The sequence below is a fragment of the Scomber scombrus genome, chromosome 10 (assembly GCF_963691925.1).
Source record: "Scomber scombrus chromosome 10, fScoSco1.1, whole genome shotgun sequence".
Lineage (NCBI taxonomy): Eukaryota > Metazoa > Chordata > Actinopteri > Scombriformes > Scombridae > Scomber > Scomber scombrus.
In genome coordinates this window covers 21,395,286-21,420,798 of record NC_084979.1, presented here as the reverse complement: position 1 = coordinate 21,420,798, position 25,513 = coordinate 21,395,286, and the positions used below count along the sequence as shown (strand labels likewise).

At 41.1% G+C, this 25,513-nt stretch overlaps 1 protein-coding gene across 3 annotated transcripts; it reads right to left on the bottom strand.

The window, feature by feature from the left end:
• Positions 1–581: 581 nt before the first annotated feature.
• On the bottom strand, positions 582–23,557 carry LOC133987212 (IQ motif and SEC7 domain-containing protein 1-like). 3 transcript variants are annotated; one of them, XM_062426506.1, is made up of 14 exons: positions 23,462–23,557; positions 16,070–16,349; positions 14,462–15,741; positions 13,585–13,746; positions 12,970–13,092; positions 12,592–12,758; positions 11,750–11,889; positions 10,582–10,611; positions 8,823–8,948; positions 8,635–8,734; positions 8,234–8,395; positions 7,385–7,561; positions 5,650–5,699; positions 582–4,338 (listed from the first exon to the last, which is right to left on the bottom strand). In XM_062426506.1, exons 1-14 carry the CDS (start codon positions 23,524–23,526, stop codon positions 3,802–3,804), a joined length of 3,399 nt encoding a protein of 1,132 aa, XP_062282490.1. In that variant the 5' UTR covers positions 23,527–23,557; the 3' UTR covers positions 582–3,801. The 3 variants fall into 3 exon arrangements, with proteins under 3 accessions (XP_062282490.1, XP_062282489.1, XP_062282491.1); XM_062426505.1 differs by lacking the exon at positions 23,462–23,557 and adding an exon at positions 16,898–17,303; XM_062426507.1 differs by lacking the exons at positions 5,650–5,699; positions 23,462–23,557 and adding an exon at positions 16,898–17,304 and having other exon boundaries at positions 4,193–4,338.
• Between the last annotated feature and the right edge of the window lie 1,956 nt (positions 23,558–25,513).

Genomic DNA, 25,513 nt, shown 5'->3' with positions numbered 1-25,513 from the left:
GGGGCATGTAAAGCTTTATGTGGATTTGAGCGTACCTATGAAATACTTTGAAAGCTGGATGAGCTTTAGGCCAAAAAGGAAATGTTTCTTAATGGAAATTTGGAGCTACAAAGCAGAATTGACACACATTAGCTGAATACCAGTGCGATCCAAGAAATGTTATGATCCGAGAAAGAATTTCACACTGTCACAGCTTCAGTTCAAAAGCTGAGAGGTGAGTGTATTAACTAACTGTGTTATTTTCACAGACTGATCCTTGGAGGAACTGTGTAGCAAGTACACTTTTCGCCCATAGGTGGTGTAATGGCACAGATTTTCCTTTTCATTTTATGTCACTTTAATGCATGCCCTCTAGTGGAAATGCTGCAACAGTAGTAGAAAGTATTGCTGGAGCCTTGACATGAAGATATGAGAGTCCTGAGATAAGGAAAGAATAAGAATTATGCAGAATAAGAAATAAAAACAATTTCCTTTTTCTTTGAGTCACACTGGCAGCTGACTTTAAACTCCATAATATAAAGTGGTAAACTGAATAGTAAAAAAAAAAGTTCATACACTGGAGAGCAAAAACAACACATTCATACCATAAGTCATATATTTGTTTATTTTGCGTTCTCAACATTGTCACAGTTGAAGTTTTACAATAACTGGGGTCTTACTGACTCACTACTCACTGTACAAACAGAATGCACATATAAATGAGGCCATTCTTGTCTTTTCCTTGTTTTTTTTATTTTAATTTTTTAAATGTGTCTCACACCAGACTGAACAGCTTGCAGCAGGATGTGTGTCTGTGTGTGTGCAGTATGAGCATGTGTGTGTGTGTGTGTGTGTGTTTGGAAGGGTTGCATGTATGAAAAGAGAGCTGGATGTAAATGACAACGAACTTTCTAACAGTCTGTTTTTTTAATTTTCTACAGCAAATGTCAGTTCCCGACAGCTGGAGGCAGAGACAATCGATATGTTCATATATCACCCCCTCACGTCCATCTATGAGGTGATGTTTATACATCCTGATCTTAACTGCAGATATCAGAATAAAGTACTGATCATATACACACTATGTACAGCTCCTTAACCCCGCCATCTTGGTCCCTTTACAGTTTCATAAAGATAAACCGTCCTTCCAAGCAGTTCATGTGTTTACACATCAAAATCCCATATTTACATGATAAAAGCCCTCAGCAACGGAAGTGCAATGTTTTTGTTTGTTTGTAATGTACACATGATGAAATGCATGCCGAGCTTCATTAACTACCAGCCTAACATGAAACAGCAAGAACACGTCAACATCGGGAAATTCCAGATTAATCAAAAAAACCAGAGTCAAAATGTATAGGCTGATATTTTTTTCCCCCATCAGCTCACAGTGAATAGGACACATGATGCATCAGATCCATGCAGTGTAGTACTTTCTCACAAAGAATGACTATAGACATTTGAAGCACTACAACACACACCAAAAATAAACAGACTCCTCGGTTTTACATCATCCCAAGATTTCAGAATTATATAGCAAAAATATGAAATCAATGGAAAGACACATTCAACTGATCATTAATGTCCCATATGTGATATGTCTGTCATCTGAACTTTCTTCATTAATTCCCATGAGGAGAAATGTGTGAGAATAAGCCTGACTTATGGCAATGGTTTTCTTTGTGAATGTTAAAATACATTTACAACCTGAATATTGGGACAAACAGTTTACTGTCACTAATTTACACACTATAATAGACTCTTATTTGTAGAATGTAGAAAGTTATTCTTTACATATACCCAGTTCCTTTGTTCAGTTTGCATTTCTGCTGTATATTATAACTGCATTTCCTGAAAAAATGAAAGTGAACTTTCATATGTGCTTATCCAGCAAAATATTTCTGTTCAGCCCAAAGAGAAGCGTATTCCTTTATTAAAATATATACACACAATCCTCTTTCCACTGTGAACTGTGTAAGTAGGTATTTATATATTCTTAAATGAAAAAAAAAAAAACGTTTTTTTTTTTTTTTTTTTTCACCTGAATCTCTTCCTGGACAACATGATGACAGACTTCCACTCTCAGTGCAAGTCTGCATTTCTGAACATGATTGCACTTAAACTTGCTATGGTAACACTGATTTGTTATACAATGTGCAGAGGATAGCCTCACATCAATAACATCACATGCAAAAAAAAATCACTTACTAGACATTCCACTGAACTCCGAGCCTGTACCTCTCATAAAAGACCATGAGGACAGCCACACATTAATTTACAGAGAAAAAGACTCTTGACAAGGGGGTCAAAAACAAAAAAATAAATAAATAAATGACGCAACATGAAAACGCACAAATCGGAGGGACACCTTGCTTGTTCCTAATGTACAAAATCAGTACAAAGGTATTGCACACATGATAGAAAAAAGATGAAAAAAATACTTCATTATGTAAGAACTGATTTTATTCATTCACCAAACTTTGTTGGTGAATAAAAAAATATACTAAACAAGGCAAAAGAAAATTTCATAAAGTGTTTTTGATTTTATGAGTCAAGAGAGCAGCTGTTGCATATGTTAAAGGCAACACACTTGTACAACATGTTCTGTGGGTCCATGTGTAAACTGAGCCTCTGAGTGTATCTAAATGTCTTTTCACTGCTAATCTTCATTACTTTTTACAGTTCAAGCAGCCACAGTATGAGTAATAAACTGAAATTAAAACATCCAACCAGCTGATCAACAGTTAGAGATGACAGGAAAAGTCTGCTCTGAGGCTTCAGCTGGGACTGCACAGTGTTTTCAGGCCCATATGCAACAGCTGCAATCCAGCGGCTCCTTCTGATCCATTTGAAAGGCAAAAATTCCACAATAGATTATAGGCCGGACTGAATGGGAGTTCACTCCTTTCAGATCTACATCCTGTTACCACAGAGTCAGTATAATACTGATAAAATTCATTTTTGCTGATAATAATAATTGTAAGTATAATCTTACAAATTAGTTTACGCACAATATACTGTACATGAAGTCTTGACTAAATAGATTATGCATTAATAATTGGCACATTTATTTATGAGAGCTAGGAGACAACACATATAGCTGTCATCTACAGTAAATACAGCACTAGAACTACTATGACTGAGACGGTTGACTCAGTTGTTTACCTGTCCGTTGATTTAAGTTAGTGTGAAATGATTATATCTAGGTTTCGTCACTACATATGAGCTCTACGGGAGGCAACAACAAATAGCATTCATATGATGGCAGGATCTGCAAACCAAAAAAAGAAGTGTTGAAAGTTGACCTCCGAAAGGCTGCGCACAAGAAATGATGCCGTCGTTGTGACAGAGAAAACAGTCTGCCACGTTCTCGTCTCAGGTCGTCTTTCCTCCTGATTCTGTGAAGGTTAAGACAGGCTATTGAGGGAATGGAGCAGTTGGGAGCGGCTTGGTGAGAAAAGACTTTTTCCTCTTCAGCCGTAACGGCCAGGTGGTGTGTATGTGTGGAAAACAAAGAACATCTTCCTGTACAGAACCCCTCCTTCCCCTCCCATGAAACCCTGATGGGGCCAAGCCCATAATCAGGCAAACTAGTAAAGGCCCCTAGTGGAAGATTTGAGTCCGATTTCCATCCTGCATATTAGTTGGACCTGGAGGTGAAAAAGGTCACTGCATGTGATTGGTTTCCATCACAGCAGCAGTAAAACACAGTGGACAGGCCATAGAGTTATGCTGTCAGTCCCTTTGGTGTAAGCAATTGTCCCTCCTTCATTAAGTTCCCTCTTCATCTCTCCTCTCGCCCTCCTCTCTGTGGTAGGAGCATCACACTACGGTGCTGATGCCACTGTGTTTAGGTTTGGGTCCGCCAGGTGCCGAACCCGCTTGCTGACTGTGGTGGTGAGGGGCATGCTGGGAGTGTGAGGCGTGATGTGAATGCTGGCTGTAATGGCTGTGCTGTGAGTGGGCGTGTTGGTGAGCGTGTGAGGGGTAGGCCGCGTGCTGGTGGTATTGCGTGTGGGGAGGGGGGTGGTAGTGGTGATGGTGGTGGTAAGGCGGTGGGTTCTGTGGGACTTGGCAGTACTGGGAATGGTGACCGTGGTGTTGGGGCTGCACTGTATGTTCTACCTGTGCTGTGTGGTGCAGGTTGGTCGGGTGGGGCTTGTGGGATATGAGAGTGGGTTGACCGGGTGCAGGAAAAGGGGGGTGGCTCTGGGATGACGGTTTGCCTCGCTTGCTGCCAAAGAGGGACCCAAGGATGGAAGTCGATGCTGAGTTAGGGATGGAGGGATGGCTGCGGGGTGCGCCCTCGCGTGGTGTGGTGGCTCTCCGGCGTGTGTGAGGACTGCTAATGGTGGACCCCTGTAGGACGGAAAAAAGTAACAGCATGTCTGTCAGACAAGCCACTAAACTACAGCTGCAAGGCACCACCAGGATGAATTCACTTATTTCAGATAAAAAAGTAGCAAAATGTTTAGGGCATGCAAATGAGAAACTAAAAATGTTTTCATGATAGGCAGCAGCAACACTAGGAATATTTCAGCTTGGGCAAACACTTCATGATGAAGGGAGCCTAGATTAAAAGAAGCTCTGAGCTAACTGGTTTGAAAAAGCAAATCTGTAACTAGACTAATGACATAAAATACCATATGGAGCATAAATAATGACAAGGGTAAAAAAAGACAACATTTCATCTTCATTGCAGTCAGTGTGCCAAAACTCACTAATAGTCACACATGCAACTTGTTAAAATCAATTGAGGCATAGTTTCCACATGCAGAGGATGTGACAGGCAAACTCATCATCCACAGATTAGCATTCAACTAAAGGTCAGAGGGCAGGAGGAACTGAGCTCTTGTGTGCAGACTTCACAACAGGCCTGGACACTTTTCCCCCTGGGTCAAACGCTACTCACTATCCATGTATGAATTCACTTTAAAAAATAATAAAAAAAGCTGTTCGTTTTCCACATGCTTCATCTAAGACTGGAGAAAGACCATATGACATCATTGAAAGCAGAATGAAATTTTCAGGATCCCAGACTTCAAACCAACACATGAACTCATGAACACATGGAATGAGTGAAAGATGAATGAATGAAATCCACATCTTTATAAGTCTGTGTGAAGCCCGTCAGTAGACCTCAGACTATGAAGGCTACGTTCCTCCCTGAACCTTACAGCAGTTAAGAGAAGTTGTGGAGAAGAGAAAAAGAAAGATCCGGACAGGGAGAGGGGCTGCAAGAGATGTACAGTCTCCTATAGTCTTACAGAGCTACCACCCTGCCACAGAGAAGGAGAACCAAATGAAAAACCGCTTGGATGTGATTGAATGAAAGACAGAGACAGGCGACAAGGGGAGGGATCAGAGGATGGGTTAGTAAAATCATGCTTGTTTGAAGATAAAAGTGTATATTGGTCATATAACATGACCAAAAACAGGAGATCTCTGGCTTCCAAAAAGGGGGCAGGATCAGAGGCAGGCAACCCATGCATGCACACTAACTGAGGCAAGCAGGTCATAAGGCATCCCAGGAAGGAAAAATAAATGATCCAAACAAATGGACTGAGTCTATGAAGCAAAGAAGGTGTAAGACCAAAAATAAATGGTGTGTTTTCACAGTGCACATCATCACATAGAGAGTAGCTTGGATACCAGCTGCTTCCAACTTACTTCCATATTGCTGTCTAGTGATCCTGCACTGCTGCGACGCCCCCGCTTGCCTGCCCGAGACATGCAATACCACAGATTAGAGATCGACAGCACTCCTGGATTAACTACAGACGTTAAGGCCGCCCACCAGTCCCGTAGGGGGCATTGCAGTGGATTGTGACTGTGAGTAAGGTCCAAATATTGACGGGGTGGGGATACGGCGTTCAGGTCTGGAAGGGTGGTGGGTGACAGGTGGTACTGTGGCTATCTTTATTGTGAAGTCACGTCTTCACTCAGGTTGAAAACTAAAGCTGCGTTCATATGTAAGCCATTAAAGTTTATAAAACGCACTTCTAACTGGCGGCTCATTCATTTTAATAATTTTGAAAACATTTCATTATCTCAATGACTCCATGAGCGTTATATTTAATATCCACAGTAAAGTTTTACCAAAAGATTGCAGGCTACTTTAAACACATACACGAATGATGCCCAAACAATTTTTCCCCCAAAATTTTTGTCTTGATAGAATATGACAACTAATTCTTAATGTTGTCACAAGATGCAGATTTTCATAAGGGTCAAAGTTGGCAAAAAGCCAGTCTCAGTGACAGTCACAAAAGGAGGAGACACATCAAAAGCAATACAGTGGCTGTTGCACATGGGATGTACAGGCATATACAGGTCTGAGGGCAAACAGAGCACTTTTCGCTGTTGTTAGGCACACTCAGCCAATGATACATGACCAATAATCACACATGAACAGGAAAATACCTGATGTGTATGGAAATAACACAGTAAATACACATGAAATGGAGTATGGCAGGAAAGGAAAAAGAAAACACTTAACAAAAATGACCCCACTAACATGCCACATCCTGCATCGAAAAACACAGGAGACAGGAGGGCGAACAGACTCCTAAGGACTTCTTCACTGTCTGAACTATCATTTCCCGTTGAGGTAGTGATCATAAGAACAAAGCGTATCGTATTACCAACAATGAGACGGACCCCTGACTGGATTTCATTTTGTTATCAAGTTAATCACCTGATAACTTCACGTAGCTCTTATCTGTAATGAATGGAATGTATTCTTGCTTCAAAAGACACAGCAGCTGTGTTAAACACTGATATTCATGGAAGTGAAATGACTGTTAACACCAGGACTGGGACTAAGTCTTGATCTCGTTGCTGTGTAAGAATGGTGCGCATCAGCACTGATTTGTTTGGTTCAAAAATATACGTGAGAGGAAATGGCACATGATATTTTGAATACAACTTAAGATTATTATGAAATGTTTTAAGATAAAACAAACTTAGGAATGCAAAAGTGCTTAGTAAAAAAAAAAAAAAAAGTGACGATAAAAACATGAATGGAAATGTTCATAAATAAACGCATCCAAATGATCAGGGGTGAGAACTGCCCGTCAATTTCATTCATCACTGAGAGGACAGATCTAGAATAATCAATCATAACTGCATTTCTCAACAATTAACCGCTTCTCAAATAGGTCTGTATTCAGTCTTTGTTACTCTGAGTAAAAAAAGGACACACTGTTAAGACCAAACTACCCAATCATGAGTGAGAGAGATAGTGGATTTAAAGGGGAGAGCTCTAAAATCAATGTATGGTGCCGTGAAACAACATTTTGCTATTTTCATCCCTTTGACGTCATCACAGAGACGTGGATGACAGAAGGAGAACGCGTTTCCATGAAAGAACCGGCTGGTAAAGAAAAAGACGTTTTGGCTGTACCTGCTTCGGAGAGGTCTCGCAAGGAGCTGCTGAGGGCGCTCCTCTTCAGGCCCTCTCCCATGGCGTAGGTGTCGTCCAGGCTGGCACGGTTCATGTTCCCGTTGCCAGCTTCCTTCTTCAAACCGGAGCTCTGCGACATGCTGGGCCTCACCACCCCCTTCTGCTTCTCCAGCTCAGCTGTGGAGAGGATCCAAGGAAAGACTGAGGTAAGTGGAAGTGGTTTAAGTACTTAACATCTCACTCTAGCTAAGATATGACTCTTAAAACTTCTCTGTAATATATTCCTCCACCTTTTCCTGCCTGAAACTCATCAACGCCCACTATTAAAGGATAGGGTAACAATTTTTCAAGCCTTTCCTAAAACTGTGGAAGAGATCCACTTTTTGAACTATTTGAACTCAGATAGCTGAAGCCTCATATTATCTTCAAATAAACCTCAAAACGAAGACCCCCATCACTTATATTTTAAGTACATTAAGAGACTGATCTAATGGTCAGTATGAACAGGAAGAATGATTACAGAGAGCAAAACCTGTTTTAATGTTCTTATGGGCACTTGACTATTGTTTTAAGACGGACTTGAAAAATGTGAACCCATCCTTTGATCTACATAATTCCTAACATCCTGTTCATGTACGTATATCACAGCAGAAACAGCCCATCCAAAAAAATCTGCTCTCTCCTCTGGTAGCCATCCTGTGAACTCTGTAAACATTCTCGCTCGTAAACTGCAGTTGTGTAATGAGGACCATGCCCTGTTTCTACTTTGCATAGCCTGAGGTAGACCCAAAGAGAGCGGGGGGGTGGGGGTGGGGTGGGGTGGGAAGAAAAAAAAAAAAGTCAGCTCACACTCTATTCTGTATTTCTCCATTTCCTGGACCTCAGCAATGGATTCTCGTAGGTCGTCTGTGAACTTCTTGCGGTCCTGGGGGTTGGGTGCGTTAAAGTTGATGAGGACTTTGATGTCCGCACCTGGTATCGCTGATGTAAGTCTGATTCCATTTGGGTAATCTGGGCCAATGGCAAACAGAGAGGGAGAGACATTTACACATGGGCCATTGATCAAAACCAAGTTAAAACACATCGGTCTGAAGTTTTGAAAGTATAAACAATGTCACAGTCCATTGGTTTGACTTCCCATTTCTGCTAGATGTGTTAAATCAAATCCTGTGAAGGACGGTGTAAACACTGTCAGCGAACACGCTACAGCAATATAGACCTGATATAAAGAAGAGCTCTGTGCTACTTACACTGATTTTCAAAAAGCATTACTTGCATCCCATAAAGAGAGAAGGACTGTCTGAAGCTGTATGTCACCGAGTTCTTCTTTTTCTGGAAAATCTTGGTTACCTGAAATCATGCAGAGTGTTTGATATAAGGGTTGGCTCGAAAAAAATAACGATTTGAGAGAAGACTTTTGAGAGGAGAGGACTTTTACCACTAAGAGGTCGTTGAACAGGAAGATCTCCCGCTGATGGAGGCCCAGCTTCTGGAGCTTGTTGGGATCTGGCACTTCAAACAGACGGCAGTAACACACCAACCGGCGATGAGGCAGTGACAGCACCTACAAGGCAAAAGAGAACAGAACAGACACCGACACTTCAGAGGTCACTATGGTGTTTAAAGGGTAATAAGGAACAGAAGTCAACCTTGGTAGAATTTAAAGAGGGTGTAGCCGAATGATGACTGATTTACTCCTCCTATGTGTTTTGCATTATGCACAGCGTTTGTAGTGTGTATGTATGTAGTATGTATGAGGAGATGTGCTGACATGTTGGAAACATGTAGCCAAAAGCCTAAGTCTGTGCCTTAGACCTCCACTGTTATCCAAAAACGAATAACAACACAACAGTGAGCCCCACTGCTACACTGAGTGACAAGTCCCCTCATTACAATGAATGCAGCCACTGTAGTTTATTTTAGCTGATCCCACATACACCCTCCTGCTGTTGTCAATACTTGCCAACACACCAAATCCACAACTGAAAATAGCCCCAAACAAAAGCACTATTTACTCAGTGAGTAATTCTGGCTAAAAACTACAGTGACCAGTTGTTTTAAGGGATTATTTAGTGCAAGTGCTGCCATTAAGTCAACTGCTGATTTAATTCTATGTCAGATTGCTGCTGTCAAGTCATTCTTTTAATTGCAATGTGGCAAGAGATGAATTGGTTGTGGGTTAGATGAATTGTATGCTTTGTTCATAATTTTTATTTCATTTTCATTTGTTGTCCTGCATCTATTTTCCTCTTTTTTTTTTCTTTTCTTCTCTCTCCATCTTTTCTTCAGCAATTATTTGTCAATCAGATGGATTAACGTGCTTGTCTCGCTCTGTGTGTACAGCTAATCAGAAACTAAATGATAAGGCTTAGTGCTGAAGGACTAATGCCGTTGCTCTTTTCACAGGATTTGTTGACAATAACAAAAATGTAGAATCTCCAATCTCCATCTCCAGCTTAGTCCTTTAAACATGCCATTCATTTTCTTACACTGTTCATAACCACCACACAAGAACACTGGATTTAAGGACATGTATATTCCAAAATAAGATGAAGACTTAAACATACAGATGATGCTACTGTTGGGATAACATGTTACTGCGTATAATAATACACAGCCAGGTATCTTGGTACCAAAATAACGGATGAGATGGTGGCAATAAATACTGCAATGTGAATCTGAGTGTTTTGTTTGTCATCATTTTAACACGCTTGTTTCACCAGAGAAAGTTAACTTAAAGGTAGTATTGTTGCTGTGATCACAATTGCACTGAAGTTAAACTATTAATCTGTTAACAAGAAAGTTGAGGTGGAGTATTCATCTATAGTATTATTAAGGCTTACTCAGTGGTTACTCAATCTCCCTTCAAAATGTTTATATTAATAATCTTCATACTAATAGGAGATCTGCAGTATATTCTGTCACTGAGAGGCATCTGCCTGACATGCACCCAGCTGTGATGTACACCCTGCTGAGCACAGAATCTGTAAACAGTGCAGCTTAAAGCCACCCAAATATTTATGTCTGTTGATTCTGTGTTCGGTGAACAATGAGGACTGCTCATCAGACTCTAAAACTACCTGTATTATGTGCATTAACTGCAAAGTCCAGGGACAGATTCAGGAAGCTGTATACATGCAGTGAAACAATGAAGGATATACAGTGTAATATGATTTATGGATATTCAGCCTACTTACACATCCCAGGCCATGATGGAGAGATCCGATCTACAAAGAGAGAGAACAAATAAGACGATGCAGCTGTTAGGATTTGTTACAGTGAATCTGATAACATGAACATTTAATCTCTCTTAGTTATTAATTAGCTCACATAAGGATTTCCCCTTGCAGACTGTGCACCTATAGCTTATAAAGTAGTCATGAAGATGCACCTCATGGGTTTTTTATGCGGGGTAGTGGCCTTTTTCAGCTGCTGGACTCGAGGGAGTCTGTAATGATGTTGGAATGAAAACAGATCCTCCCCTAGAAGCCCACTCCAAGCAGCAGTGGTAGGCCTGATTATTATGGAGAAGAATTCCAGTGTGGTTTTTAATGCTAAAGTGTTTTACCAAGTGTCCTCACGGGTTTTTCATTTTGCAGCTAAATGGTGACGAGGGATCATTTTTCAATACATTCAATTGTTACTGGCAGAGCAGAGGAGATTCCATCCCACTGGAAACTAAGTAAAACAAAGTCTTCCATGCAAGACAAGCCTCTCCCTGAAGCTGCTTAAGTTAATCACAGTGTTAACCTTCACACATGAAAGAGACGTCCTCGCCTGCAGAATAATGTACTAATGCTCCTCCGCCATGCTCCTGAGGGGCTGGAGCACAGTCAGAGCTAAATTTGATAATGGCTCTATTTCAGTATAAAAACAGAATTAAATTGACTAATGACTGGTGGATCAACTTATTAATGCAATCTAACATATGCCAGTCAGTTAAACACTGGCAGCACTGCAGTATTCAAGCATTTCAACAACTTCTCCCTCTAAAACTAGGTGGGGATTATAATGTGCTAAGGTGGGATCATGTGCCCATTTTTCATCAGACTGCAGCACAGGGCGACATTTCTCAAGGGCTTCAGGTGCGTTAAAATCACCAGCGTGAAGGTCTAAGCCCAGGCGTGAGTCCCTATTCACAGAAAAATACCAAATACCTAAAAAAAAAAAGAGTTGTTCTCTCTATGACTGTATGCTGCAAGTCTTTGGAAAATTAGTAGAAATGTGTGACTGATATTTATAGAAAGTGATTCAGAACAGATCTAGCTGTGTGATTAAAGAATAATAAACATTGGCACGATGTTGTGCATGAAAATGATCATAATCATCTACTGAATAGATTTAGAATAGATAAACATTTCTCACCGGTTTCTTTCCCACAATGAGCTTCTCAACCTTCTGCACTTGTGAGACGTGGTCTTCATTAGTCTTGAGCTCCCGCTTACGGATCCTCTCATAGATGCCAACCAGAGTCTCCCTGGGTATGTCCTCGCCGTCATCCACGCCTGGCACACAGGGAAGAGCTGGGTTACTATGCAATATTCAGTAAAAGTTTATGGTTTTATTGAAGCTTGATTGCTGTGAAAAAGGAGAGGTTAAAAGGAGTGGCTAAGCAAACTGAATAGCTACAAGCAATAGCAGCTGGGAAATAGAAATGCAAATTGAAACAAGAGCTGCCATTTAAATACCTGATTAACTCCTATATTTTAATATAATTTGCAATTATTTATTCATATTCATTCATACAATTTGTTGTTGTTTTTGCCAAATCCCTTTTTAATTTTAACAATTTATTGATGGATTCATATTCAATATTTAAATATTTTATTATTTTTTATAATTCCTCTTTTTATTGCCCATTAAATATCAAATAATAATGCAATGTTGTTTATTTATTCATGTAATCATATTAATAATTTAATTTACAGATAAAATAAATTAAATGATTAATAACTGTTTTTATTGTACAATTAGATATAGTTGATGAAGTGCATTATTACTATTTCTGCAACACTTCACATAAGAAGTAGAAAAAATGGGAAATTATTTTTATTTGACATTAGGAGATGAGTGTATGCAAAATATTGTAAAACATGTCTTTAGATGTGTTTTGAAAGTACTGTAGCATATTTTAAAATATCAGCAAATATATTATGTTTGCAAATAGTGTATCCTTACACAGTCATATGAGTTATAGGTTTGGTTACCCCTTAAATTCTTAATGAAGTCCTCCAACTTCATCTTCCTCTCGGGTTTGACGTTAGGGCTGTACATGTCAGTGTTGAGGAGGATGATGGCAAAGGCCAGGATGAAGATGGTGTCAGGGTTCCTGAACTGCCGCACCACTGTGGGGTTACAGATGCAGTAGCGCTGGCTAGAAACAGGACAGCATTGTTAACCATCTCAACTTGCAACCAAACTCAATTTACACAATCAGGAAATGTATGACATTGTTTGAAGCAAGCAGAAGTAGAAGTTCCTTTATGTGCCAATAGCATCAGTGTTTTCTCTACTGTCTTTCCTCTTTGTAATCATCATTCTGTCCTCGATTTCCTGTAACGTTTCACATACGTGTGTGATCTTACCTAAAAGCTTCGATGAGTCGCTCCACCTTCTGGGCCTCCCCCTGAACACGGATGTGGTTCTGAAATTTCCTGAGGGCCTCGTCCAGCTCCATGCTCTGAAAGTCCATTTCATCTACCACACAGCTGGTACACACACACACACACACACACACACACACACACACACACACACACACACACACACACACACACACACACACACACACACACACACACACACACACACACACACACACACACACACACACACACACACACACACACACACACACAAACACACACACACAGAAGAAGGAAGAGGTAGAAAAAGAGACAGACAATGAAACAACTCCATACAATTATAATACCAGTGTTTTCCTGCTCACCAACATATTTTTGATATCTTACAGGTTTCTGAGATTCACCAGTCATCCATTTTACCTTCAGGATCTTTTAAGTCTGCTTGTTTTCCTTGTCAAATCCTCTACAGAAATGGCCTGAGTGTTTTTATTACAAATAACTTTGTAGTGATACTGGGCATTAGTATACCATGTAATACATTTCGATCTTTTCTCTGCTAACTTTTATCTAATTATTATTAACTCTGACAAGGACTTGGAGCTGTGTCATACTTACTCCAAGACATCTCTGTTGAACTGTTTCTGTCGGTTTCCTAGGAACTCTCCAATCATCTGCCTGCTCAGCCCCTTCCTCTGCAGCAGAAAGTGAGCTACACCAACTGGGGTGTCAGGGATGAACCCCCTCTCGGTCAAGTACTGGATGCCCTTCTCTGGCTTCCTGAAAAAGTCCAGCATGGACAGGGATGATTTAGTTTCTGGAGAAATGCACATAAACCTTACAACTGTAAAGAAGAATCTTTTAATGTTTCTGAATTCTAAAAAAAATAATACATACAGGCAACTTCTTGAGATGGGTAGAGCAGTGAAAATTTTCATATAAATGTTTAAATATAAATGTTGGTTGAGTCCTCATTCATAAAATTCAAGATTAGCATCTGGGTATGATCAAAACTGTGCATCATAAGAACCAAGAGCAAACCGAGTGTAAAAGCAAAATAAATTATTATTATTGGTGACAGTTGATATCTCCTTGATACCATAGCCCAAACACAGACACAAACACACCATATTGCACCATGCTGTCTTTTACAATTTGTATTGAAGTATTGCTAAAGCGTGTTCGATGGTCTGACCCACTTGAAATGCCTCTTTAAGAAATTGAACAAATGGGGCACAATTCCAACTATATCAATCTTTATATTACAAGAAATCACACACAAATGTTGCTACACTCAAGTGATATACTCCAGGCATGCAAATATCTTTCAAAATACAGTTGAATTTCATACAATTACAACTGATAACAGTTTATAGTTATGCACTTAGTGACTGAATGATTTTCCAAGAGGTTTTTCTAACATCTCGCCCACTCAATGGGACATTAATCACTGCAAACTGGTCAAGCACCTGCTCCATCAGAGCTGAGTACCTACTTGTTGAAAAGATTCAGGCCGATGCGATAGTGTCTCTTGCGGATAACATCATTACTGAAGATGGGTGAGTCCCAGCTGTTACGAGTCTCTTTGTGGTAAGTCTGCTTGCTGAGGGTCTGCTCTCGTAGGCTGTCTCTTGATGAGGACTCGGAGCTGCAGTTTATGGTGTCGTTTGAGTTGGATGTGCTGTTGATACTGTCGTTGTCCCCATCAGAGAAGTCAGATTCAGACTTACTCTGCCGGTTGGCTGAGCCGTTGATGGCCAGGTGGCTTTCCAGCTGTCGGTGGCGGTGGCGCAGAGGTGCGTCATCGTCGCGGGAGCTCGCTCGCGGTGGGGGTCCATGGGATATGTGTTTTGGGCTCGCCTGGGATGACGTTACGATGTGGCCGTGTGGCTCATACACAGGTGGCCGTTTGACAGAGCTGCGTTCAGACCGATCACTGAGCTCTGCAGAGCTGTCACTAGGAGGTTCTATGGTCAACAAAGGGAGATGGTCCATTCTAAGACGCTGCTCTTGGCACTCTAGAGAAGGAGTGCTGCGGCAGCTTGTGTCTGTGTCACGACCCTCATCTTTAGGGTCAATAGGCCAGTACTCCTGAGAGGAGTTGACTGAACGCAACCGCAAGTCTGATTCTGTGCTGGAGGGCTGGTCTCCTGACCTCGACAGAGCGATAGAGGGGGACATGTCCTCCTCATCTATGAACAGAGTTACATCACTATAGGATGCCATCGTTTCATCGTGGATGCGTCCAGCTGCCCTGCGGTGGGATTTCACCTGATAGGGCACTTCCCTCTCCACCTCAGGGCAGCCCATGGCCTCAGGGTCAGGACCCTCATCCCCCTGAAGACTGCGACAGTTCAGTGCATCATCTATTGACTCAGCCAGAGATTTGACCTGCCTGGAAAAGGCATCCTCCAGTTCTGTGATGGCATCTGTCAGATCACCCTGTGGGGCTGGGTGAGATGCCATATTAGCCTGCTGATGAACTTCTATATCCCCACGTTCAGACTGCATCATGGACAGCGGGGTGCCATCCTCTGTCATGGACACTTGCCGTCCTTCAAAGTAGGAGCTGTGAACTTTCTCAGGGCCCTCAAACGAGAGCTGCATCCTCATGTTGGAAAGAACAATGCGTCTGGACATACGGTTCTCAGACATAGAGCTTCTGAGACGTTCAAAGTTCTTGTTCATCTGATACTGGCGGAAGGCTGTCTGGATGGTGCGGGCCGCATGCCGAGTTATGAATCGTCCACCATATTTACGCTCCAGCATCTCCACCTAGAGAAAAGACAGAGCAAATTAACTATGAAATTGTGCCACCAGTTGGATATTTAATTGCTTTTCTTAGCTGTAGATAGTCTGTGAAGCCACTGATAATTTGTTTACCCCAGTGGTCGGTGGCTCTGAGAGAATCTATCAATAGCTTTTCCTGCTATATATGCCTTGAGAATAATCACGCACAGCTGGCCGTCTAATGAGCAACTCACATATTCATAGTTTCTTTTTAAGAAATTCATATGACACTTTATCTCTCTAGTGACGTGACAACATGATAAACTGTGGCCAACTCCAAAACAAACTATTCAGTAGGGCTACTTTGGGATACCTGTTTGTCCTGGAGGTCAGCAGAGAGCTCATAGCTCTCCGAGAGCGAGCGAGAGCGCTTGATGGCCTCCTCCTCCGCCTGCTTACGGAGGATGGACTGCGAGTGCTGGAGCTTAGGCCGACGGGGCCTCTGAGGCCCAGGCTGAACCCCGTGGCTGTAAAGTGGGCTGTCAAATCGGTCAGGGCTGATGGCTGAGCCGTGAGTCACCGGGCCCTGGCCATAGCTGGCTCCACCATCCAGGGAAGGGCCACTCTCATTGGGCCGTCCATCCCCTTCCACACTGCAACGACAGAGCAAAAGGATGGTTAGAGAGTGTCTTCCTGTTGTACAAGTTAAACAATGACTCAATTCATGAGTCATAATGCAATTGAAATATTATACGGTAAATTGCAGGTGTCTTCCTGATCCTCCTTATGAAAAGTCACAGTGAAAGTAGATTAACTTCAGGGATTTATGGCCTAAGCTCTTATCCAATAAAGTCTTAATATCAGTAGTCTAGTCTCTGTTATGAAATATATAAACATGTTTCAGAAGTTAACCTCAGTGTGTGCATAGAGTATACTCATTTCTGGGACGTGCTGATTCTACAACTGTCATGCTATACACTAACCCACATTTCAGTCAACTGTTAGCTGCCTAAAATACTGGTGCATAGCTCTGTAATAATAATTAGAAATATGAAAGCTCCTATACATTTTGCTTTGCTACATTCAGAAAACAAATATGCCACGTAAACAGGCTCCAAAAACTAAACACATCCAGTCAACCATTGTCCTCACAAGATTACTTCTTACACAAATAATGTGAAAAAAACAAGAGGTTACTCACTCACTCTTACATTCTGCCGAATTACAAGAGGCCTTCTTATTGCGAAAAGACCGTCTATTTTCTATAAATTGCCAACTCTTCCTCCATATCTTGTCCACCATTTTTTCAGTCAAGTGAGGTCCAGAGTACACAGGTTCCTCCAGGAAACTAAAGTTTATGCCACCTTAAGGGCCAATCAGTGACCAATGGGAGTTGCATCATGTTTGCCGGAACGACAACACACTGTTCCAATAAATGTTACAAAGTCCAGTTTAGAGTAGACAAATGACAGAGCAAATACAGCTTCAGCAGTCCTGTAGAAATAGCTGAGATGTGGGTGTTTGCGGTGCCCACCTCCTCAATAACTAACATTACACTAACGTTTCTTCTCCTCCACGGTACAGTATGTTCACTGTTCGCTGGCAGCCTAATGCGTTTGAACTGACTTGACACACCCATGCAGTGTACACAATCCACTTCCTTCATTAGACAGCCTGAAATCAACATTTAGCAACAACAGCCTGCCAGCAGTACTCAATTCTGAAGTGAAAAAGTGGAACTGAAAATGGTCAAAAGTTCAAACTGCAGAGGTATTTGTAAACCCCCTTTGTGACTACATTAATCATGTTTTACTCTTCTCTAATTTACCTAAAGGACTTACATGTCATTTTTAAAATTTAAGTCTCATTAAAAAACTGCCAATTTGTAATTTGTTGATAACCTCCGTCTCATTTGTGCTTATTCTTGTCTAATAGAAAAAGTGAAATGTTGCATAAAAATGTATTCTATGTTGTAATATGAAGTAAAAATAAATCAAAATGCTTAAATGATTAAAAGTGACTCATACAATTGAGCCACTTTAAATCTGTGTAATGGATTTAGACACATTAGTTTTCTAGACTAATAGAAATGCCTTTGAGCATAATTTATTTTCCAAACTAGAAATACTGCCTCATGGTTGCATGCCTCCGCCAACCAGACAAGCTGCAGTTTATATCTATGTCTGTCCAGATTCATAATATTTGTAGTGAAGACTTTGAAGGAATTCAATAAAAAGTATTCAGTATATTTTCCTGATATGTTTTAACATACTTGGCCATTAAAGCAGATTCATGTAACCATGACAGTAAACAATGCTTCAGATATGGATGTTTCTGCAAAGAAGATACAAATTCTAAAACGCAGATGTTTCACACACATTTTAACGCTGCAGCACAGAAGATCTGTACAATCACCATAGTTTCAAGGTGGGCACCCAAGATTAGTGTCACCAAATCAGTATCTGGCCAAATGTGAAACATGGTCACAATCTCCCCTTCTGTTCCTACGTTATGGTGTTGAATAATAGCCAGAAAAGTGTTTTTGCAGAACATTATGATTTCACAGTGAAGTTTTATATCCTTTTGATATAAAATGTCATCACTTCATCATTTTATTGTAGGAGACATTTGTGTGAAACTTTGTCATAATTAGCTTATGAATTCTTGAGTTATGGCCAGAAATTCAAATTCGAATCACTTCATCTTTGAGTCTAAGTGCCAAAATTAGAGAAATACCCTCTAGACATTCCTGAGATACCTCATTCACGAATATGGGACAGACATACAAACACAAGGAAAATGTAATGCCTCCAGCCATGGCTGTCACAGGCACGGAGGTATAAAAAGACACTTGTTTGTCAACCGAACATTTGACTGTGGAAATATTAAAGCATGTTAGCTGAAAGTGTCTGCCAAACTATGACAAATTATAGCATTCAGGAAATGTTTAGCCTTATTCCTGCAGATGATGATTGAATGTGTTTGGATGCAAATGGAAATATGATCATGTTTTCAAGTAGCACAGGTGTTTTATTCTACCAAATGCTGCAGTGGAATGAATTGTTGTGCATCACATTAACTGGCTTCCTTCTGTCAGAGTGGAGACAACCTATTCAGGTCAGCCAAGGCCACAGTGATATGACACAGGAGAACTTTACGGTAAGCGAATGCTAAAAAGCTCCCTCGAGACAGCAGGTACATACAATTTTGAAGTGTGGGCCAGCACATAACAACACAGCCAAGAGAGAAGGCTTTTATAGTGCTGGACCGACACAAAACCAAGTACAACACAGTGAAAACTGTACTTCATTGCATAATCGCTACTGGGATAAATTTCCCAAACCATCTGTCATCACAAACCGTGACACCACCATCCCTGACGTTAAGAGTCACACCTTGCGAGCTGTCACAGCATCAGAATACAGCTGGTGGTCATTTCTGCTTTCATGATTTCTTCATTAGAAGATTGATTACTGACCTAGATAGAGTGACAATGAAAGGAAGTGTCAGGTACAGAAGTACATAGAAATTAAAATGAAAGAACCTGAGGGGAGTAGCATTTAAAACAATCACCTTATTGCAAGTGTAACTGAAAATAGTTTTTCACAATTGAGTCTAAAGAATTGTTTATGATCAATAAGACATTTTGGCTTTTGTACTCTAGAGTAGAGATATTAAAAGCAAATAGATTATGTGTGTATAAACATTTTTATGATGTATTGTTTTTTTCTACTGCTCTATTTTGCTGTTGGATTAATTGCCTATTGTTTGCGTAATTATTTGGAAAAAGCTCATTTTCAATTTTGCCTTTCCCCAAAGGAAACTGCTGCCAGCATCTTTCCATCCATTTTGTTGTTCAGCTGCATTTCCTCTCCACCAAGCACCCAGACTGTGTATGACTGTGTGTGCTCAGACGAAAGAGAGCAGGAATAAAGTGCTGCAGTACTTTTTGCTCTGAGGTCATCCAACTCTCCATGAGGTCAGTCGCTCATGATGGTGGGAAAAGGGGAGACAGAAATGGAGGAGAGAGCAGCACTTCAAGATGTTTTAAACTGTGATAGATGGAAAAAAAGAGGGAGTGAACTGGCAGCAGGGCAGGAAGTCACATGACGTTATTCCAGAGAAGATGCAGAAGTGACACATGGTTCAGGCATAACTCTGAAAGTCATGGTATCATTTATATAAGAATGTTGTGTCCATAATATGAGGATTAAGGAGAGGTGAAGGATGAAGCAATGATGATTATCCTGTGACCACTTCCTGATAGTGTCTGTACTTCTCTTGAAATATGACCTCAGTATATTTAGCAACGACTACACAATGGCGTGTGTCCCTCCGTCTGGCTCTTTATTCACCAGGAGCCTCCGTTAGTTCTGATGTAGGCATGGATAAGCATGTCAGCTCAGCTGGCAGTGATTTTCAGCCGTGGGACCGAGGGATTTGGGGAGTGGGTTGGGGGGGTTCGACCATCTCTTTTTCCTCCCTCCTTCCCTCTCAGCACATCCTGAACAAACAGGCCCAGACCCCTGCCCAGGCCTCAACCCGTTCCATCAGTCAGACCTAAGGGAGAAACATTCCTCCATCCCGGAAAAGAGGAGTCACATCTACAGGAGTTCTGGGAATAGAAGAAGGCTAATGAAGTGCAGGCCAGAGCTACAGAGGAAGAGAGCCTTAGCGTGGAACTAACATACCTCCCGAACGAAGTCACAGACATGACAGAGAAGTCTACAAACTGTGCTTGCATCTTTATTCAATCAACTTCTAATTGTCATGAGTCTAGTCTTTTTGTACTTTTCAGTATGAGCAAGCATACTGGAATTCCCTATTTGATTGTGAACTCTCAAAGCCACTGCAATGAGAAATATGCTAAATATTTACACAAGCATCTTTCAAAATACAGTGTGTTTAAATGCAACAGACAAGGGTGATTACTATTCACTGGCTGCAATAATTGGATTTGTTAAACACGCATGTAAACAGGAAATCCAGTTGTCTGTTTCAAGTTAAAAGGGACACAATACACTGTGTATGATTATCTGTCATTCATATATGATTACAATGTTGGATATCTATGTTAAACATAGTCAACCTTCTAACACATGAGGTGAACGTATGTAAAAATTCTCTCTGAAAATCAAAATCTCAGGTTTCAGGATGCTGTGAATACTTCACATGCAATGTTACCTTTACTTCCTCCTCATAATGACATCAGATCCTTTGTGCATACCCACAAACAGCTGTCTGTTCTGTAGGTTTTGCTGCTAAGATTGTTGCTTAAGTTGTTCCACAGGCTGTTCGCATTGTCTACTTGCATATTTTGGATCAGATTAAAATTTACAAATGTGTCTGAGAAGTTCATATTTTACGTAAAGAACAGGACAAATAACTACTACTACAACCATCCTGTTTATTTACGTAGCCTCCGGAGCTAGTGGAATGCTAAAATGACCTGTTTCAGAACTGAACTGAAGGGCTACATAATGAGCCAGTATATGAAGTAGACAATTACAGAGTTTTTGAGCTGTAAATCATGCAACGATACTCCAGTAGAACCCCACAATAAAAGTATAGACCTGGAAATATGCAGTTTATTTTTTCTTTCAGGAATAACATAGTTGATACATAAACATTTGCAAGAAAATAAAAAATGTAAAAAAAAAAATGTTAAAAAAAATTTAAAATAATTTTTTGGCCATGTATACAAGAAAGACCCAGAGTAGTTTAAGGTTGCCAGATGAACACATGACACATCTCATATTGGCAATATTCAACTGAAATATCAACATGGTTGATATATTCTGGTCTACCAGAAGAAGTTTATGTTTGTACCAAGGCTGCTGGTGACATCATATCCTTTTACGGAGGGGGGACAAGGGAAAATCTGAATCCTGGCCTGTATGAGGGTGTTTAACATAATATATGAGCAATAACATGAATGCAACACATGTTAATGCAATACATACTTTACATTTCCTGCCTTTACGTGACTACTCGCAGTATTTTTTTTATATTAACATTGCCAGTGAACTGACCCTTTCTATGAAATCAAACAACCCTTCAGTATCACCCCACACGCACTGACAACATGTGTTCCAAACACAACAAAAGCAGATGTTTTCTTCCTCCTCATAGTTGCTCAGAGAGCTCGTAAATACAAACGCATGCAGTAGCCTTCACAACACAGATGTGAGGGAATAGATTTCTCCGGTGAAAGGGTCGGAGACCACACAATAACATGTTAATAGTCCAGCACTCGAAGGTAAACCTGCCATTAAACACTCAGGTATATCAGTCATTTGAGCACCAACAACCATACTAATGGATGGTTTTGTAACAGCTATAAAAAGACAGCGAGGAGTAGGTTGGGGATTTACTGTTTGACACAGCTGCCAACTGGAAAGCTGTACTGGCCAGCAGACTGACAGTATGCCTGTGAGAGTTTGCAGCAGACAGTTTATACTCAACTGGAGCCTCATAAGACTCATGGCTGATAACCACTGTAACTTGTATACATTCAGTTTGAGAGCTGGTGGACTAGGGTATCTCTACAAATCACAAACTGTCATGTGGCTCTAATCTAAGCAGAAATCAACAGTCCTGAATGTACTTGAATGCATCCGCATGTGCAGTTGTCTGCTGAATAGCTTCCATATGTATATAAAAATTCAGGCCTTTGCCGTTCAAACAGCAAAAAAATGTGTGAGCAAAAAAATGTATGGATATAAGTTTGCCTTGAGAAGTATAATTAGCAGCTGTGAGATTTTGATGAATAAATGAAAGATACCAAATGTTGACTAAATAAAGCCTTCTGATTATTTTGCTATGCTTTTTTAGTGTTAATTCAGTTGATTCAGAGCTTCAGATTATTCAAGACAACTTGAAAGAAAGCTTTATTAAGACATCTCAGATGCAGCAAGTACAATTCATTGCAAGGGTGACAAGTAGTTTGATGTTTTGTTGATGACATCCACATACTTATTACTTGAAGTAATTAGAAATAAATACTATTCCCTCGTTAACTGCATGGCCTCATACTGTCTGAATCACAGAGCCCCTCCTGTCGAGACTCATACAACAACAACAACAACAACAACAACAACAACAGAGCGACTGTCATTCTCTTTCAGTAATGAATAATTAAGCTATCCTCCACACAGCACCTGCCCTTGAAGATCCATTTATTCAAAAGCGGCCGGTAAACAGGAGGGCCGCGACACACCACAGGAATGCCCTTCAACCAAGCAGGGGGGGACAATCCAACTCACAGATGGAGTCTGTACAGTGAGACTAAACACACCATGATAGCACATATATAAAGTGACTCAGAGAGGAGAGATGATCTGTTTTTCCATCATGAGGGATTCGAAAGTGAAATGGCAGACCCTACTTTAAAATTGATGATTTTTGGCACATAGCATGAAACACCACAGTACTCCTGTCATCTTGCAATGGGCATTATTTGAAAACAATAAATAAATTTAAAAAATGAGCAGCTTAATTCGGCGTGGGATCCGAGCTCTTTTTACAAACACACACACAGACTTTCTCTCTGCTGTTTATCAAACAAAGCCTTATGAGCTCTAGCAGTCTGGTGTAACCTCAGCCAATGACAAAAAACACACATGCATGCGCACACACGCGCACACACGCACACACGCACACACACACACACACACACACACACACACACACACACACACACAGACAAAAACACACAAGCACTAAAACAAACACTCACACTTTACACTCTCCTATTACTCCTTACCAGCCATTCAGTTCCAGCTCCAGCAGCGACTGGGTCTTCTCTGAATTACACTGCAAACACCACATGCTGGCCAGCACTCACAAGATGATGTACTCCAAACATTAGCAGTCCCCCTCAGCAGTCCCCCATTACTGTCTAAAAGGTTTCTCTAACACACAGACATATCTCAGAATTGCTATCTGCTATAGCTCCCTACTCCATGCAGAATATCCCATTTCTTTGGCTTGTGAGAGCGGCTCCCTATGGATGGTAGGCGGACATGGTCAGTGCTAAGTGGCAGTCTGTAATCTATGACAGACAAATGGAGCTCTTTCTTTTTCTCTTTCTTCCTCCCTGTCCTCGGTGCGCCGGGCTGGTAGGAGTGTAAGGGGGGCGGAGGCTTGGAGACAGGGGAGTGTGGGTTTTTTGCCAGGCCCTGAGCAGTATGGAAGGGGGCGGGGTGCAGGGAAGGGGGTGTGAGAGCGTGGTGGCTCTGTAGCTGGGTAGAAAGAGAGAGAAGGGGATGAAATGCCACTTGCACAACATTAATCTTGCAAGGAATGGACGCACGAATGACCCTGGAGCAGACGTTTTTTCCATGCATGTTATCAGAGAATGGGAAAACATGAAAAGTAGAGCTACAGACGGCAAAGACTGGAAATGAGAGATAAAGCAAGGCACTAAAAGCGCAGAGAGGAGGGAGGGAAAGAGTGACAGTTAGTTGTATATAGGCATTATAGATAAACAAGAACTGAATAGAGAAATTGGTAAAGGGACAAAGCGGTAGGAGACACTGGCTTAAAGGAAGACATTATTTTGAAGGTTTGGGTGTGTTTGAATGTCAGACACACCTTTTGTTAGCTATTTTTGCACAGAAGGAAAATAAGTTAGTGAGTAGAGATGGCAAATACAAGAGAGCACCTCTATTAATAGATAATAGCCTTTCAGGGCTGAGAAGTGACTGTTAAGATGTGAACTAATAAAAGAACCAGAGAAGATTCAGAGTCTTTCAGCTGCAAAAAATAAAACGTAAAAAAAAAAACACAGTGGAGTAGCAGTTGTCCACCTCTAGTCCAACTGTTTTCCACCTCATTCAAATTAGCGTTTTTTTAATTTAAGCCACCCATATTGCACCATGCATCAAAGCAAAGCTCACCAGAATTTTCTATCCAGCGTCACACTTCAGGCAGACCCCCTAATTGACTGTTCCTTGTCTCTGGACTTCAGTGTTGTTGAGACAGCCCAGAGACTAATCACCCCTCTGAGAGAAGGGGGTTGGGTTAAACTGCCCCCAAGTCAAAGGTATTTTCTATCTAATGACAACAGGCACAGGAAACAGAGGAGAATAGCTCCCACATGGAGCAAGTTTACAGGGACACCAATCATCTACACACACACACACACACACACACACACACACACACACACACACACACACACACACACACACACACACACACACACACACACACACACACACACACACACACACACACACACACACACACACACACACACACACACACACACACACACACACACGTCTCTGGAGGGAGATGTGGATGTCCTCTAATTACAGGCTTAAAATTATCACCTTCTCACGATGGTTTTCATCTAAAACTTCAAACATCAGACGTAGAACATGAGACAGAGCAAACAAAACAGTTACTAGAAGGAAAAAGTAAGCAAATCTCAACATGTGTGAGTCATCGCAGCATAGACATACTTGCAATGTGTGACTCAGGCAGAACGATGTGCAGAAAGGCAGACAGACAGTAACTGGCCGACTGATCTATTTCAGTTTGAGACCTTGGCCTTGCAAACTGGTGACTACAGCTGCTAATGCCTAAGACTCAATTTACAGATCTCACCTAACAGGCAATCTCTCCGCTCTTACTGAAATCTGTTTAATTCTGAGTGCCAGTTAACAAAACAAACAGAACTGGGAACAAGACGTCTTTAAAATGTCCCTTGAATAATAATTTCAATTTTTTTTTTCTTTCTCACAGGGGTACAGAAAGACACAGGCTTGTACGCTTTGAAATGTGTGCATGATATTAGATAGTAGCCCCT